Source organism: Benincasa hispida, chromosome 1 (genome assembly GCF_009727055.1).
Source record: "Benincasa hispida cultivar B227 chromosome 1, ASM972705v1, whole genome shotgun sequence".
Taxonomy (NCBI): Eukaryota; Viridiplantae; Streptophyta; class Magnoliopsida; order Cucurbitales; family Cucurbitaceae; genus Benincasa; species Benincasa hispida.
In genome coordinates this window covers 80,043,914-80,063,815 of record NC_052349.1, presented here as the reverse complement: position 1 = coordinate 80,063,815, position 19,902 = coordinate 80,043,914, and the positions used below count along the sequence as shown (strand labels likewise).

General features: G+C 32.9%; 1 protein-coding gene across 4 annotated transcripts; it reads right to left on the bottom strand.

The window, feature by feature from the left end:
- Positions 1 to 12,412: 12,412 nt before the first annotated feature.
- On the bottom strand, positions 12,413 to 19,901 carry LOC120073863 (ubiquitin domain-containing protein 2-like). Of its 4 annotated transcripts, none has more exons than XM_039026780.1 (5): positions 19,697 to 19,901; positions 18,305 to 18,427; positions 16,474 to 16,593; positions 16,324 to 16,397; positions 12,413 to 13,243 (listed from the first exon to the last, which is right to left on the bottom strand). In XM_039026780.1, exons 1-4 carry the CDS (start codon positions 19,731 to 19,733, stop codon positions 16,330 to 16,332), a joined length of 348 nt encoding a protein of 115 aa, XP_038882708.1. In that variant the 5' UTR covers positions 19,734 to 19,901; the 3' UTR covers positions 12,413 to 13,243; positions 16,324 to 16,329. The 4 variants fall into 4 exon arrangements, with proteins under 4 accessions (XP_038882708.1, XP_038882691.1, XP_038882701.1 ...); XM_039026763.1 differs by lacking the exon at positions 12,413 to 13,243 and adding an exon at positions 15,830 to 16,185; XM_039026773.1 differs by lacking the exon at positions 12,413 to 13,243 and adding an exon at positions 15,830 to 16,180.
- Between the last annotated feature and the right edge of the window lies 1 nt (position 19,902).

Below are 19,902 nucleotides of genomic sequence, written 5' to 3'. Positions count from 1 at the left end.
GGCTGAATCTCGCTGGTGAGGAAGCCAAGTTTGTTAGAAGAGGTGAGTATCGCTAGGATGGAAATGTTGCTAAAAAAAGCTTGATCTCGCTCATGAGGATGAATTCACTCATGCTGATCATCTTGCTAGTAATGTTGTCTTTGTTGATGAAAGTTCTATTAGTAAATGAACTATTTGAGGTATTCTGCTAAGAATTCTAAGGAATTTAACTGGGAATTATGTCCTTTCAGGCCAAGAAGAGCTAGGAGAGGCGTATAACTCGTTAAGAGCCCCGACGAGCTGTGAGTGACTATGTGATGAATTAGAAACCAGATTTCTTTGAAGTTATTTCTCATGCTAAGTGTTTAAATGAAGTGCCAAGCAACGTATGTTTGAAGCTATTTCTCATGCTAAGTAAAGCATGTTTTCCATGGAAATTGACATGATTTAAATATGTTATCTTGTTGAAATACTTTCAGCATGTTTTAGTAACTCCATTTTTATGAAGAACTAGCATGATGATTTAAGCACTAAGCCTTAGCTTTCAGCTAAATGCTTATAACTAGTTATACGATGGATACTGAAGGACAATGAGAAGGTATCCTAAGGATACTGAAGGACAATGAGAAAGTATCCTAGATAAGTACCTAAGGATACTGAAGGGCAATGAGAAAGTATCCTAGTTAAGTACCTAAGGTATGACGGTACTCAGTTATGAGCACGTGCACGTAAGTAATACGACGTCGAGGGATAGAGCAAGGTTATTCTCATGCTAAATTTTATGTGATTCAAAGCAACTTATTTCTATGATTAGAAGCATGATCAACGCATGATGTTACTAATGTATGAGTTTTCCAAGTATGTTTTCCATTCTAACGCATGCGAATGATTTTTACAAGCTAGTCAACACGGTTTAAGCCAACTTATTTTAAAAAGTATGAAGCATGTGTTAGGGTTAAAACTAAGGTTAAGTGAGGCTTGATGTACTATGTTTAAATACCTAAGATTGCCAAAGTACATGGGTCGGTATTCCTAAACACAATGAAAAGGAATACTGAAGGTAAGAAAGGTATCTGAATAAATGTACCTAAGGTGTTAATGGTACATAGAAACCTCCACGTGCACGTAGGTAGTTTTGAAGGAGAGGCCAAAGTATGGGTCTCCTAGGCCATAAACCAGCAAAGAGAGGCCAAAGCATGGGTCTCGTGGCCGATAACAGACGTTGGGAGTTAGAGCGATGTATGCTTGTTCTCAACCAAGGAATAATGATGTTAATGATGTTTAAAAGTAGTCATCAATGTTAATGTTTAGAGGAAGTTGCTTGAGATACCCATCAGTATATTTAAAGAAATCGACGTAGGGATCTCTCCTAGCCATAGTTTAGTATGAAGAGATCGAAGTAGAGGTCTCATTTTGCCATGGTTTGGCACTGGGAATTAGAGCGATGAATGTTCATTCTCAGCTAAGATTCAGGTTTCAGATACAATGGTTTTAAAGGTTTTATGTACATGTTTGTTTGGTATATTTTAGTTCCAGTATTATGTTTTCGAGCTTTCAGTTTAAGCATGAGATTTATGTTTTATTAAGTCATTCACTGGGCTTCTAGCTCATGTTTTCAAATGTTTTCCTTTCAGGTAGCAGTCAGTTCCCAAAAGACTTTTCTATTGCTGCTCTGCCACTCAAAGGAACAAGTTGAAGGAAGCGTATTTGAAGACCTGTATTAGTTAGTACACATGTGTCTGTTTAGAGACTAGTATTCTTGATGGGGCTCACTAAGTTGTAATATCCATGTATAAACAATGCTGTGAAACCCTATAATGTAAATATGTTAAGTTCTGAGTTAATATGTATGTATTCAGGGTTTGTGCAAAATTTAACAGGTAAGATAGGCAGTAAGTGCTAGCAAAAAGGTTGGTAACTGCTGCAGTCACCATTCCATCCAGGTTAGGAAGGTAATCTGGTGCGGGGTATGACAATAGTATATGGATAAATGAGGGATATCTTATCCTGGTAACACTAATAGTGTGACCCACTTTGTAGGTGTTACAAATGTTGTAAAGTGCTATAAATAATCCGATCCCGATCATTCATGTATTAGACACGTGAGCGGGGATACTCTATACAAAGAAGTTTGTATAAAACCAGACACAAAATGTCTAGTCTCGTTGTATAATGTCGTTTATAATTGAGACTTTCATTTCACTAAGATGACCATATATGTTGCATATGATGCAAATTAAAACTGTAAGTTATAAATATAATATGATAAGTTAGTTATGTATTTATTAAAATTTATTAATTATGAGATAATTGATAATTCTTTTTCTCCAATAACAACCTTAGTGAGTGGTTATACACGGTTTTATGATAACTATGAGATAAAAGGAAAAATAGTTTTTTCAAATAATTCATTCGAAACGTCTCACAAAATTCACTATCGAGTAAAAGGAGTTTTACTACACGATAGCTTTACAGAGCCTATACGATAGACTTCTTCCTCTATACGATTGTTCATCACATACTCGATCGTCTACTCCAATCCATCCCTCTATCCAAAATCATACAAAACCTACAACTCCTGTATTCTCACACCAAGAATACCAAGGTAATCTTGTGGTAGTGTCGAGTTCTGTTCGAGGATCGAGTTTTACTCATTGGTGATCGAGGAAGTTCCAATTGCTTATTGCGTTCGAGTTGATTGCTGTGTTGGTGACTGATCGAGGGAAATACGTGAAGAAAGAGTTTTTCAAAGGTATTGTCACTCGATCCCTTGTATTTATTTAAGAAGCATGTTGTAATTTATCTTTAGTGCATAATCGTTTCTGTATGATTGTAAATGTTTGAGTTCTTTCACAATGGAGTTTGGAACGATCCGCTTCCGCTCACAGGTCCTTTAGATTTAGAGTTCCTACAATTGGTATCAGAGCCAGGTTGTTCTGATTTTCCAAATTCCATTACTGTATTGAATTTCTTTTACAGTTTTGGTGGGTTTTATGATTTCTACAATGCATTTAAGTGTTATATGTGTTTGTAGATGTGGTTGATGGATGTTTACGGGATAATTGCCTTTGTTTAAGCTTTTTTTACATTTCCAAAATTTAATTAGTAAGGGCCTTTACATTTTTTGACATAATTATCTTGCAATTGAGACTGTATTCAAGTTTTTGTTCGTTTGAGTCGTTTATGATGAAGCCTTCAGATGCTTGGAGATGCTATTCGCTTCGAGGAAGAAGATGAAGCATTGGTCGCATCGTGTAGCCCAAGCTAAACGATCATTTAGATTTGGCTATGCGATCGTGTAGAAATGTTCTACTCAATCGTCTAGTATTTGCTAAACGATCACATAGCAAATGCTACGTGATCAAGTAAAGAGTTTACTCGATCATGTTGCGTTGGCTACTCGATCGTGTAGACGCTTGGGGTAAACGATCGCAGAGTATGTGATACTCGACGCATGACACGCGCTCTAAACGATTGTGTAGGCTAGCATGCTCATCACATAGTTACTAGCTACACGGTCACTCGGTATACGATACTCGACGCTTGCTCCTCAGTTGTTTGAATCATATTTAAATATTCATTTCCTCTCACTAAAGCTATAATGTATCAAATACATTATGATAATTATATCACATATAATTAAAGAAAACTTNTAAACGATTGTGTAGGCTAGCATGCTCATCACATAGTTACTAGCTACACGGTCACTCGGTATACGATACTCGACGCTTGCTCCTCAGTTGTTTAGACAATCATGCTCATCGCATAACTGTTGTCTGCACGATCGCATGGCATGCGTTACTCGATGTGTGTTGCACGATCGCGTGGACTTTCATGGTCATTGCATAGTTTTAATATTGTGTTATATCAAATATAACATATAACTTATAGTTTTAATATTGTATCACATACAATATAACCTACAGTTACTTTTATCTCTTATATGAAATTTAATATAAATCACATTTATATTAAATTTAACAACTATGAATCCAATTCGTAGAATTAATATTTGAATCATATTTAAATATTCATTTCCTCTCACTAAAGCTATAATGTATCAAATACATTATGATAATTATATCACATATAATTAAAGAAAACTTAATTATATCATATATAATTAAATCCCTCTACTAATTTGAACAATTCAAATTAATCCAAAAACTGGTCCTCAATTAATCCTATTGTACCAAGTGAACCTCATGGACCTGTAGCTTGAAGCTATAATGGTATATGAATAATTAATTAAACTTTTTAATTAAATTATTCACCATCTACTAACTATCAGGCGCTTCCCTAAAGACCAATAGTTGCACTCTTCGCACTACAGATATATTTCTATGTCCATTGGATATAACCAATCAACAGTACGATGACCCTTCACAAATTGCTCGTAAGTACTGTTAGGACAAAATTACCTTTTTACCCCTGTAGTTACATCTAACTTCTTAAGTACCACTGATCCCTCTAATGAACAATAGATCATAGTCTAATTATGACTAAACCTTCTTGGGCCAAGAAAAGGTGTCGCACCACATTGTTCAAGTCCCGGAATCATCCTTTAAAGGAGCAATTTATCTACTTATCCCGACCGGGGAAGGAGTGAATTCCTTCTTGTGTAGCTGTGTTCCCAGCTCCCCAATCAGACGAATCTCCAAAGTGGTAGGCTTGTTGAGTCGGCGATTTGGCAACCTTCACCTATACAAATCAAAGGATCATCCTTATAGGCAGGAATTCACAACTCACTCAGGATTCAGGTCATGTTACCTATGGTCATTCTGGTAAAATGTAAGTCTCTATTATGAACGATGTTATATAATCAGACTACTCATTTCGTGGTCCGGTCTCATACAAACTCCTTTGTATAAAATATCCCCGCTCACATATCTATACATGAATGATCAGGATCAGATCATTTGTAGCACTTTACAACAATTGTAATACTTACAAAACGGGTCTTACTCGTAGTGTCACCAAGATAAGGTACTCAACCTTATCTATCTACTACAGACCATTTAGGTTATCACTTAAATATGATCCACTCGTATGTCTTTACATACATGTTTAAGTTACAAGATATATTTGGATGTTAGTTTACTAATTTGTGGTTAATGTAACTAATATATGGAATAAAATATTATATATTTTATTAAATAGACAATGAGTTTGTTCAATACATTTACAAACTAATAGACCCTACAAGATTTAGGGTGTCAACCTCAACATTTCTCACCTGTTGCTATGCTCAAGTCTATCCAGATACTCTTATCCATTATCTCATATTATAATTATGAGATTTGGCAAATTGACGTCAAGACTTCCTTTCTGAATGGCAACCTTGAGGAGACCATTTACATGGTGCAGCCCGAGGGATTCATAACCCAAGGTCAAGTGCAAAAGGTTTGCAAGCTTAATCGGTCCATTTATGGACTGAAACAAGCATCTCGATCTTGGAACATAAGGTTTGATACAACAATTAAATCTTATGGATTTGATCAAAACGTTGATGAATCTTGTGTTTATAAGAAAATCATCAAAAGTTCAGTAGTATTCCTAGTATTATATGTAGATGATATCCTACTCATTGGGAATGATGTAGGTTTACTGACTGAGGTTAAGAACTGGTTAGTGACCCAATTCCAAATGAAAGATTTGGGAGAGACTCAGTTTGTTCTAGGTATTCAGATTTTTAGGGATCGAAGAACAAAATGCTATCTCTATCTCATGCATCATATATTGACAAGATGCTTGTCAAATATTCGATATAGAACTTCAAGAGGGGCTTATTGCCTTTTAGGCACTGAGTTACATTTTCTAAGGAACAATGTCCTAAGACACCTCAAGAAGTTGAGGAAATGAGACGGATCCCCTATGCATCGGTCGTTGACAACCTGATGTATGCGATGTTATGTACTAGACCTGACATCTGCTATGTAGTGGGGATAGTCAGTAGATATCAATCTAATCTAAGATTAGATCACTGGACTGCCGTTAAGAACATCATCAAGTATCTATGGAGAACGAGGGACTACATGCTCGTGTATGGTTCAAAGAATTTGATCCTTACAGGATGCACAAACTCTGATTTTCAGACTGATAAGGATTCTAGGAAATCCACATTAGGATCAGTGTGCATTCTTAATGGAGGAGTCGTAGTCTGGAGAAGCACCAAGCAAGGGTGCATCGCTGACTCCACAATGTAAGCTGAATATATAGTAGCTTGCGAAGCTGCTAAGGAAGCTGTATGGCTTAGGAAGTTCTTGATTGATCTGGAAGTCATTCCAGAAATGTCGAAGCCCATTACACTTTATTGTGATAATAGTGGTGTTGTGACTAATTCTTGAGAGCCTAAGAGTCACAAGTGCGGGAAGCATATAGAGTAGAAGTATCATTGCATCCGAGAGATTGTGCATCGAGGAGACGTGATCATTACACAGATAGCTTTGGAGCACAACGTTGCTAATCCATTTACAAAGGCTCTCATGGCTAAGGTGTTTGAGGGTCACTTACAAAGTATAGGTCTATGGGATAGGCCACGTCTAGACTAGGGCAAGTGGGAGATTTTGTACTGGGCGCGTTTTTATGTCCCAGTTTATTATTTGTGTACTTTGTATTTTGACTATATTATACACCACACTAGCTTTAGGTCAAGTGGGAGATTGTTGAGTTTGATGCCCTAAATCTCATAGAGTCCTATAGTTTGTAAATGTTATGTACAAATTCATTATTTATTTAATAAAATATATGATATTTTATTCCATTTTTTGTTGCATTAATCACAAACTAATAAACTAAGTTCCATGATTATCTCGTAACTTAAACATGTATGTAGAGACATACGGATGGACCATGTTGTAAGTAATAACCTAAATAGTTTGTAGTAGATGGATAAGACTGGATATCTTATCCTAGTGACACTACGAGTATGGTCCGCTTTGTAGATGTTACAACTGTTGTAAAGTGCTACAAGTGATCTGATCTTAATCATTCATGTGGAGACATGTGAGCGGGGATATTCTATACAAAGGAGTTTGTATAAGACTGTACCAAAAAATGAGTAGTCTCATTATATAACAACGTTCTTTATAGAGACTTCCATTTCATCAGGATGACCATAGGTAACACGACTTGAATCCTGAGTGAGTTGTGAACTCCTGCCTATGAAGGCGGTTCTTTGATTTTTATGGGTGAAAGTGGCCAGATTGCCGACCCATTTTAAGGATTCGTCTAATTGGAGAGATGGGAACACAACTACACAAGATGAAATTCACTCATTCCCCAATGTTGGGAAAGTAGATAAATTGCTCCCTTAAGGGCTGATTCCGGGGCTTGAACATTGTGGCGCCACATCCTCTCCTGGCCTAAGAGAGGTTAGTCATAGTGGGACTATGATTTATTGTTCATTAGAGGAATCAGTGGTACTTAAGAAGTTAGATGTAACTATAGGGGCAAAACGGTAATTTGGCCCAACTGTACTTATGAGCAATTTGTGAAGGGTCGTCGTACTGTGGTTTGGTTATATCCAATGGACATAGAAATATATTTATAGTGCGAAGAGTGCAGTTGTCGGTCTTTAATGGAGTGCTTGACAGTCAACTGATGGCGAATAATTTAATTAATTATTCGCGAATCGGTAGAGCTTCAAGCTACAGATCCATGAGGTCCCCTCGTTAGCTCATCGAATTTTATGAGAATGAAGTTTTAGATTAATTTGATTTATTCAAATTAATTGAGAAAATTAATTATATATGATATAATTAAGTTTATGTAATTATATATGATGTAATTACTATAATGTATTTGATACATTATAATATAAAGAATTTATGAGAGGAATTAAATATTTGAATATGATTCAAATGTTAATTATATGAATTAGATTCATATAATTAAAATTTAATGTAAATATGATTTATATTAAATACCATAAGCGAGAGAAAAGAAACTATAGGTTATATATAANAATTTTATTGTAATTAAGGGGAGGGAGTTACAATTCCCTCCCCATCTTTTTCTTTCCACCATTTCTCCTTAAAAAACCCACAAAGAAAAAAAAAAACGATACAAAATAATATAAGCACTATGCAGTTGAGCTACGCTCATGTTGGCAATACAAAAGAAGGTTGCACTCTCAGTAAAGTTTTTTTTTTTTTTTTGGCTCTCCCAAGTTTAATCTCTCAAAATTCTGCCTTCTCCCTCAATCCCAAAACACTCTAGAGCCCACACCTTTTAGATTCTCACCAGAGAATACTAAAGACTCCTTCATGGTAGTGTTCGAGGGATTCAATTGAAGAACGTCTTCAAGGGTAAGTTTTCCTAAACCTTTTTCGTTTAATTTTTTGTTGCATGTTGTATGATTTATTTTTTCCCCAAATGCATGTGTTGTAAAATTTTCTTTCTAAAAACTGATTAGAAATTGGGATGATTCACTTCCGCTACGGACCCCTTCACTGGGATTCTTTTAGCAAGGGTACAGTTATAGATGACAAAGACATTGTAGGCTTGCTTCTATTGTTACAAATTTGGGCATAGGATCGATTTCCTCTTTTAGTGCCTCGACGACTCCACTAATATGAAAACAACTAGAGGGTTAAACCACTTGTATTATGGTAAGCATTTTTACCTCATTATCGTTGTCTTCATTATGAAATACTAATAACTAATATTCAACTTTTGATTGTTGTAAATGGAATGACAATTTTTCTGTAGTTAGAGCACCGACGCATGTTCTACTGCCATATAAATGCATACTGGATACGTTATGCCTAGCCAAATAATATTATATTTATTTATATATTATATATTAATAATGTTTCAATCTTTTGTTTCACTAATATTTTAATACATATGCATGCAGATTAGTTGGGAGCCATACAACCATCTCATCCAACTATCACCACCATATTATCTTAATGGTAATGAGATATGGACATCCAGATCCACTCATATGTTTTTTTGTTGTGGGGTAGCATCGTCCAAATCGTGTGATGCGTCAATTTAGGATGTTGCAACAAATTTATTAACTTTGCAATACAGACGCTTGGCTCCATTCACACGATCTAATAGGTAGGCATGAGCAAGATTGGATTACATATTTGGCTCTTCAAATTTCAATTTGAGAAAATCGTCAAAATTTGGTTGTTAATAGACCTTCTGTTAACAACAGTGTAGATACTGGGACTGGATATATTGAATGGTATGCCACCGTGAGCAGGTGATATATAACAAAAATAGGAGTATCCTATCACTTGTTTGTATGAGTTTATTATTTACTAGGATTGTTTAATTTTATTGCTTAATTACATACCAAAATAATTTTTAAAGTCATCAACTTGTTATTCAATTATTTTTCAGGCCGGTTTACCAAATATGATATTATCTGCTATAAGGGCCTTGCGTAGACTCACCTCTATATATCGAGTGTGATATTTCGATGGTGATATTCCAATGGAAGAACAAGGAGATCCAACAAGACATCAGGATGTTTCTATTCAACCTAATGTTCAGAATGAATATCCAACAATCCTACTCGATCATTTTACACGTAGTAACATGATGTTGTCTCCCTCAACATTTAAAAATTTTCCAATAACCCTCAATATGCTAAGTATGGAAGAAGGGCAACTTCACATGTCCGTCTAGATGTCCATGATCAGTATGTGATATACCAAAATCGTGGTGAGGGTATACACTTTATGGAGAAGGACCAACCATCAAGAGTAAGAGATCATTTCAATCGTGGACACTATGTAACTCAACATGATCGATCTAGGCGTAATAGAGGGTCTTATTCTGGTCATGAATAAAGAAAATTGTACTAATAAGAAAATGCACTTTGACCTTGAATATTACTAAATGCGTATGTTCAGGAGACGCATTCACCTTTTCTTTCTTTTCTTTTATTTTAAATTTAATTATTTGGATGTGTCTCTTCAAGATATGCATTCAAGTGCACGGTCAAAAAAAGAATAAGATAATGTCGAATTCGTCTATTCAAGAGACACATTCAAATAAAGACAAAAAATACCCCATTTTCCCTAAATAGTTTGAAAACAACCCAACCTAGCAACTAACTTGAATTTTTGGGTTAGTCCAAATAATTTCCCAATCCAACCTATGTACACCCAGTTGTGTTGATGTCAATTCATATCTCATGAACAGAAGAGAAAAAAATAATATTCGACGATGATGATACATCCTTCCTTGATCAAATTTGTCAAGGTGGGTTTAAGACCCCAAGGCAAATTGGTTAATACCAACACCATCCATATACTTAGTCTATCTTTTCACAATGACTCGATAGGAATCACTTCAAAAAGAAGAGACTTTACGACATGAACTCTTGGATGGTCGATTAAGTCGAATCTTTCATCTATGCACTAGTGGATTTGATCATTAAGCCCAACTTCCAAAATAGACTTATTGTCAATTGAGAACAAAAAATAAATCAGTAGAAAAATATGAAAATTGAAAAACAAGATAAAATAAAATTTGAAATCGAAAATAAGATCAAATATGATATTTGAGAAAAAAAGATTACATTCGATTTCTAAAATTTGAAAAGTGTAAGGGGATAATTTAGGAGAAAGCAATATTCATGCTAAAAACCTGCAAATTGCAGAATTAGTTACAATGTAAATGAAAATCCAGATAAGGACATTTTAGGGGTAAAGAAAAGTGGTAATAGATGGGCGAGTGTATTTGTTATAAATTTGATGAAAGTTCTGTTTTGCTATCCTTCCCAACGTAATCTTTCAAACAAAAAATAATATGATTCAAAATTTTAAAGTAAGACTAATTAATAAAAACGAGATGTTTTCTAATATTTCACGTTTGAAACAAAATTATAATAGAAATAATCATAAAACAATTTAAAAAACATATGATTTAGTTATGGTTAACAGAAAATCTAATATACATATAAAAAGTTAGGAAAATTAATATAGTATAAGATTTGAAAATTCAAAATAAACAGATGATTTAGTTAGAATTAAGAGAAAGTATAGTATAAATATAAAAAGTCAGTTTCGAAAAGAATTTAGAAAAAATCGAAACATTTTTTAAAGATAGAAGATCGTTGAGATACAAGATTTCAATTTTTTCAAAATTATGCCAGATTTTTAGCATGGAATGAGACATTCTGATAAATTAATTACAATGTAATTAAGAAAGGTGCAAAATTATACAGTAGAATTAAAAAGGTTGTTGAGGGTATTTTAGGATTAACGAAAATTCAACCTATATGTTATCACACAATTTGCTATATTTCAAAAGAATTCCATGGTTTGTTATTTCTCCAAATGAAAGTGTAATTAGTGCTATATATATCTGATTTTCCCTTATTTTTTTTATGATTGGTGATGAAGTCAATGGATTTGTCCATGGATTTGTTGATCTTATTGGATAATCAATCTTTTGGGCTTGATGATCTTCAATTGAATGCTTTATCTTTGGACTAAATAATGTTCAATTGGATAATCTATATTATATTTGTTGATTAGATTGGATCAAAGATTGATTTGTCAATCAGCGGTTGGCAAATCGTCTCTAAATAAAATTATTTACCATTAAGACTATTTCTACAAGGATAAAAGAAATAGTAGATGTCATTTCTCCAAATTACATATTCATCGAGGGCAATCATTATTTTCAGTGGGGGATCTATAGTTTTATGTAAGGGGACACAAATTCATATAAATATAATTTTAGATACATCGATATAATATTCAAATCATATAATATCGCTGAAATGAACATAACTAATTGACATACGCACATACAGAATTTCATGTTAGGAGACACAACTTTATATAAGGTTAAAATTATAGCTCATTAATGTCTAAATTTGTGTCATATATAGTTTTCGAACTTTACTAGATCATTGACATCTCAATTATTGTGTCTAATATGTAGTACTAGACATTTTTTTAAAAAAATAGTGAGCTACAAAATTGAAATTGTGAGGTTCAATTAATAAAAAAAAATCTAATACAACGATTAATTATTAAGCATTTTTAATATGAGATTTATAGCTACTAAATTGAAAAGTTTATATATAATATAATATATATATATATATATATAATATATAATATATATAATATATATATATATATATATATATTAGACATTTTTAAGGGACTTATTAAAGTTAAAAAATTAAAAGTTTAGATATTTATTAGTCATCTACACTATCTTAAAGAGATATTGGGGGACTATTTTACTTGCATTATAATTTGTTTATTATATATATATATATGTTGAAATAAAGGTAACTGATCAAACAGTATAACAATGTCACACACGGTATGTCAACAATTGTAAGAACATTAGAAAGTAAAGAGATAAACTAAGATAGACAAAACGCAAGGTTTGGTAACCCAGCTTGGTGAAATACCACCTACGTCTGGGGAGCATTACGTCCGCGGAGGATATTTTTACTAATATGAATTCAAGCAATTACAACGTTATACTTATCTGTAAACATATGACAAATACAGTGATACACGAATAGCTCAATTCAATGAATGAATACTTAGACTCTCCCTAAGTGTGAGATATTCTCACAAGGAAACTTAGGCTCCCCTTATGTATGAGAATACTAATAAGCAATCATTTAGGCTCCCCTTAAATGTGAGACTTCCCCTCAACCGTAATCTTTCCACCTTCTTGTGAAAACCTTTTCACGTGATGAATTTAAGCTCACTCTAAATTAGGGAATCCCTTCTCGAGTAATGATGAAATCTTGGGCGTCCCCTAAGACCTAGAACAACCTTCTCACGAAGCTCATTTCAACAATGATCACAAGTACAATTTCAAGATTAATAATGATTTCGAATCACAGTTCTCATGTTTGGCCACTACGAGAACGAAACTCTCTTCAAACAAAATATGAAAGAGCAACAATCCTAGCAAGATATCAACTTGCTCTTAAAAAGGCACAATGAAAAAAGATAATTAGAGTCATTCAAAAGCAACATAACTTAAATAAGGAAAGAATCCTTAGAAAAACAATATCGCCGGAAAAATAGATAAGAAAAAAGAATAATCTACAAAATCAACAACTGAAGAGACATCTGGAAAACATTTCTTTATACAACCACCAAAACAGCAAGCATTAATCACCCTTAAATAAATATAGCCAATTTCAAACTATATAACTCAGTAGTAGAGTGTTGCCTCGACGTGGCGGAAGTCATCCGTTCGAGTCTGATTATCCCTAAACCCGATGTGAGTTTTTCTATTTTGACTTGCTCCCCCGCTGTGATCAAATGAGAATGGATAAAAGGCTCGTGGGATTGACGTGAGAGGATAGGGATGACTATATTTCTAGGAGCGAACTCCAGGCGAATGCGCATAGATACAATTTTTGCCTTGTTATGAAAGACAATTCCGTTACATACGCAATTAATTGGTGCTATTTTTGCTATACTTTTATCTAAATTTACTCAAATAATAGAATATTGTCTAATGTCATATACTTATTTCTTTAATAAATTATAACATTTAGAGATAGAATAAGAGACTTTGATAAGAGGAAACTCAACACATACAAAACTTGTAAAAGATGTGAAATAATTGAAAAATGATAGTTGTTGTTTCAATTCTGAGGGAGAGAGTGGATGAGATAATATATTTGACCAAATTTTATTGTAAAAAAATTAGAAAACTTTAGGGCCACATGGACTGTCTAATGTCTACCCCATTTCCAACAATGATTATTTGTGGAAGTAACAAAATCAGACTCACTCAGAAACCAACCAAAGCAATGAATTTTGGATTCATTGAAACCAACCCTTTTCTTTGTAGAAATGATTCCGAAAAAGCATTCTCGAAAGCACTTTCTACATAATTTGAATCCCCTCTCACATCTTACTCTCATATTTAGATATATTGTAGTTAACATGATTATTTTTTTAAGTATATATAATAAAAATACAAAATAAATTTATTCAAAGCTATAACCGGAATAAACCAATGAACCGATCTAAGGCGAGTTGATGGTTGATCAGAACTTTTGATCTAATTAACCAAGCCCAAAGGTTGTACCATGGACTTGACAATAGTTGAGTCGGTCTGATTTAAATTCAAACCATGTCTTTAGGCTTTAGACTTGTGCTTGGGATGAACTTGAACCTTTAATTTTTAGGGTTGGGCTAACCCAATGATAAATTGATGGATTAAATTAATCTTTAAATTAATACAATTATTAGTTCACAAGTTTAATTGATACAACAAAAAAAGTTTAGAGATATTACTAACCGTCTAGAACTTATATGTGAACATGTTTTGAAGCAAAGAAAATATAATTTTAAGTATCCCATTTTATATCACATGATTTTTTTTTTTAACAATATGTGGGTGGAAAAATTAAATTTCTGACTTCAAGGTTGATATTATAAGCATCATAACAGTTGAATTTGGCTCATTTTGAGACTCTTACCGAGATGGTTGTAAATTAGTTTAAAGAAAATCATATTTTCAATTATGTGTATTAGGAAAATCTATACCACAATTTACTTGAGTACAAATATACTTCTAATTGTGGTATGAAAAGCATATTTGACAACAATTTATTTGAAAAACTATAACAAATCTCAAACCGTCTCCAAAACACACATCTTGAAGCGATGTTTGGGATTATATAAAAACCTTAACGTTTCACGTGTTTGATAAGATTGATTACCAATAAATTTGTTAGAATCACTTTCTCAACCACACATTTATTCTTCCTATTTTTAAAATTTATTCCTTACTACCTAACTCTTGAAGATAGATTCTTGTAAAATAAACTGTACTCCCTAACAAAACTTCAATTTTAAATTTTATTCTTTATAAATTAAAATTGATTTGTATATTTAATCGTTTCGTCACAAAAATCAATTTCTATATCTTAAAATTTCAAATCAATTAGTGCAATACATGCCAACTTTTTTTTATTAAATAATAGAGAAATTTTCAAAAATAAAAAAATAAGGAAAACTATTTACACAAAATAACAAAACTTTAATCTTCACTTTAATCTTCTTTGATAGAGATTGACAGAAATCTATCATTATTTGTTTCTTTTGAAAATTTTCCTAAATAATATCATACTTTTTTATATAAAAAAAATTACACATACTTTTCCTCTATTTAACAAGTAATCTTATACTAAGAAATAACGTAAAGGAAACAAAAAATATAAATTTAAGTTGAAGCATATATATGATATGACATTCTAAACAAATATTTTAAAATATGAATTATCAACAAAAAGAAAAATACAGTTTTTTTTATAAAGATTCTATTTAGTCATTATTATTAATCATAACAATTTAATCTTTACTAAATACTATAACCTAACTTTTTGTTAAAATTTATTAAACACTGATTTACTTCATTTTATCGTTGATTTTTCTAGAAACTCAATTGCCAACAATTACTTTGAGAGATGCATCGTTTTTTTTTCCTTGACAGAAAAAACTATCTTAGTGAACCTTAGATTTCAAAATACACAAGTATGTAAAAGCTAAAACTAAGGTCAAGTATTTGTTGAATAATTAAAATAAACTTAATAAAAAAACTGTTTTCTATGCAAAAATTTAAACAATAGAATTATTTAAAAGTTAGAAGTAGAAGACTAAAATTATCTAAAATAAAAGATGGAAAAATTATGAACCAAAAAAGATTAAAACTAAAAATATACTTTACTAAAAAGGGTAATTGCTTTTAATAGTAAAACTACTAAAAATATTTTTAAATATAATAAAATACTATCATAAACACTGATAGACATCTATAAATATAGATCATAAAACTTATTAGTAACATTTTGTTATATTTATAAATAAGTTGGCTAAAAAAATAAACCTAAAAATATATCAATGCACGAATAAAAAATTTAAAAGGAAAAACATCCAAAACGACGAAAAAGCACCATTCCACAATATTGCGTTTTTTCCCCCTATACGATACGACGTTCAATCACTGTGCTTTAAAACTTTCATTGAATCTTTATTTATACAAGTAATCAAGTAGTTTATGACACTGCTAAACTGGCAGAAGGTTTGTTCCCAAACATTTTCTGATCTTTGTTTTTCCTTTTTTGTACAAGAAATGTGAAAATGGACGATGTTGCATTTTGGCCATATAGTGAAAAGCAACTTACGGGAAGTTAGAGCAAGGCAAGTGAAAGGAAAGAATGCATTAAATCGATCTGCTCTGTAAAAGATGAGGGAATAATGTTTTGATATGAAGTAATTAATGTTAATGAAAGGGACAAACATGAAACCTTCATAGACTAAAACAATATTTAAACCTATGTAATTTATATACGATAGAAATGTAGCTATGGGTTACCTTTTTTTATGAACTGTCACGAATCAAATTGGTTGGCTCACTCAAAACATAGTTGGGCAGTTCATATTTTGCGCCTGCGATAAGATTGATATTGATGATTAAACTAAAAATAACATATCACAATTTCTTAAGGGAAGCAATGCTGTGGACCTCTCTCATCGTAACAGATTGTCAAATCTGCATTTTGAACGATGACCCCTGCACTGTCTATTATTGCTTGTGCAAGAGAAAGCTCGGCTTCGGCGGCTGCTCGTAGTGCATCCCAAATCTCTGGTAGCCATGGAAAATAGTTAGTAAATTTTAGTGCAGGATGTAAAGGAAAAGGAATGTATAAGAAAGATGAAGTCAATGTTAAAGATTTGAAGGGTATGTAGTAGCTCAAAGATGGGAAAACAAGAGAGAGAATTTCTTATATTCATCTTCTTTTTTTTTTCTTCCTCTTTTTGACAATTTTCTTATATTCATCTTAGGAACCTATTAGTTTACATGTTTCTCACAATTTGCAAATCTCATGTTTAATATGCCCTTAATACTCTAATAATATCCTATTATTCACATACTTCTCTCAATTGGTTGCTAAAGACGGAGACCTCTCATTGTATTAGAGTTCTGTTTATTGCAAGGTCCACCAATTAGTCGATTATCCTTTTGTCATGTGATTTTTAAGCTCAATATTTGTTCAAATTTTGAAGTGATCCAGTATTTTGGGGACTGGGGAGGCATGTTAGAGAATTGACCAGTAGAAGATTGAAGGATCTTTGGAACTGGAACTTTATTTGGCCATTTGCAACAACTATATACCTGGGATCTAGAATTTCAATTGGTGACTAAAATCAATTGTAGTCATTTAATGAAAGTGAAAATCGAAAGAAAATTGTGCCGTGAAATAGAGACCTTCATATGGATAAGGTTAAGGTTTGCATCAAATAAAAGCACAGCAAGAACATAGTCTAAAGGCAAAGTTAGGGCCAACACAGTTTTGACTTAAATTACAAATAGCATTGACTTTAGTTACAAATAGCATTGCTTTCTATCTAGCAAACAATGGGATAAAAACCATTTGGGAGAAGTGAAAGCAAAAAGTTGGAGAAAAATAGGAACTAATGTCTTTAACCACAGATCGATAAGGGACAGCAAAATCCGTTGTGAGAGAAAAGAAATTCAAATGAGGCAAGTCGCTTCAAAATTTTGTGGTGATTCCCAGTGGTTTTCATTAAGCTTTACAAAAATACTAAGGCCACTAAAAGAAGATAGAGGGGAAAGAAACCCCACGAAATTAAATAGAATAAGAGGTAACCAACTGGGGAAAAAAAAAAGAAAAAGAAAAAAACCCTATAAAAGTGTAGTCGAGACATGAATTTCTAGTTAACCAAGTTCCATAATCCTAGGTAACTAGCTACAACAAATCTTTACTCACAAAAAAAGAACTATTCATAATATAATTAATAACTAGCTACATAATAATAATTAAAAAGACTGAAGCAATTATGCCAAAGCTCTCTACATCATATTTCTTCATACCCCTAAAAAAAATGAAACAATAGGAAGAGATTCTTCGATGTGGGTGTAACAGCAATCAGGAATCCGCATAAAAATAGGAAACCTTATATCTCCAAACTGAAGAACTGAGTTTATTAGGAAACAGGAAAAACGATGGAAGGATCCTAGAAATTGGAGATAGGTCCAATAACTATTCTTATAGCTGTGAAAGATATCATAGTTGTTTCCAAGGGATAATTCATCCCAACCTTTATGGGGTCCCCTGCAACTACAGTGGTCATCTATCCCTAGTTTTACATTTTCCTCGAGTCAGAGAAGTAGATTCTGAGACCAAAAATCATGAGCTACTTCATAGTTTGCTACAATAAAAGAAGCCCTATTCCTAATTATATAAACTCTTGGTAACTTGTTTGATCAGCTAACCTCAAATGAACCACGAATAGTTTTAACACTGGTAAAAAATATTCAGAGACAAGACTACCTTTTCGGCCGCCATAGTGAGGTGCAGTGTCCCAGAACTCATCCCGTAGTTGCATGAGCTGAGACCTTGTAATTGGCTGAGGATGCTTCCACGATTTTGGCTTCCGTATCTTCTTTATGGACCCTACATAAAGAAGTAATTTCAGTCCCATCTTGATGGCTTTAATCAAGTATAAACCAACAAAGCCAGATTGAAGCTAGCAGCATGGTCGTCTTGAAAAGTTCAAATGAAATACCTAAACCTTCAGCACTATAAAAAAACCGAGGAGAATTACAAACTTCATCCTAAACATTTTTGCTACTTTATCTTTCATTTTCTTTACTCTTTTGAAGTGCCTTCTATCAATTTCAGTACCTCAGAAAAGTTCTTTTCCTCTTTATAAACAAACAAGAAGATCAACAATTCCTGTACTTTGTCAGTATTTGTCACGAGAATAGAGAGGGATAGGGAGGAATACACGTACAGCTATTACCTTATACATTTTGCAGATATATGGAAAAGAGTCAAAAGACAATTGACATTCCAGAAACTAGCATGTTGTAACTTTCCTTTTTAATTGCAGTATAAAACATAAATATAAGGTACTAATAGGGTATATTTGTTTATAGGTGTTGAGTTGGTTTTGTTCTGTTAATTGTTAATTAAATTGTTTTGTATCTTCTCCCTCTCATTTTAATCTAACATATAAGTATCTGTTTTGACTAATTCAATATTATGAGGAGAGAGATTATGTTTTACTCTGATTATCTTTAGGTACAGTTCGTTTATATGTTAATGGCTGAATTTTTAGTTATAGAATGCTAACATCACAGCTTCACAATTAATCTAGTAAAACTCATTGAATGCGAAACTAGTTTACAGCCACAATTATGCCAAGATATTCCGACCGAAAATCTTGACAATTTCATTGATCTGAAAGAATCAATCCGTGGTGGAATTTGAATCACCAACATAAAATGTCAATGAATCTGTGAGCAGTACACTAAGTAAACTTTGAACCATCATTCTCAAAATATGTGACTAATATAATTAATTCCTTAATTATGTAATTATCTGAATTTGAGAACTGTTCATCCTGGTTAATTCACCACTACAAAATCTGATAATCACAAGTGAAGCTCAAGAATCTCCTGTCACAGTCACAAAACAAAAAAAAAAACTCACAGCATCAAGAAACGCTATAACCGAAGAAAGAAAATCAAGAGTAATCCATTGCATTTCCAAGAAATTCAATGCTCTCAAACCAACACTCCCGCTCTCCGTAGCACAGCAAATCAACATGCATTGATTATCATCAAATATTCCTCGTAGTCAAGCCAGCGAATAACATTAAACGAAATTTCTCCGACAATAAAAAGAAGAAAAGAATCACAGAAGCGAAGTGAACCTCACCGTCTCCGTTGGTCTGCGACGATCCAGCACAGCCCATTGTGCTTCGCTAGAACACAAGCCTCAATTCACGGGTAGATGGAGAGAAAGATTAGGCTTCAGAAAAGCAGAAACTCCTCGAGAGTTGAAATGGAAGAATTTTGCAGAGCTGAAGAATAAGCTTTTTGTAGAGTGGTAAGAAGAAGAAGAAGAAGCTCCGAATATTGAAT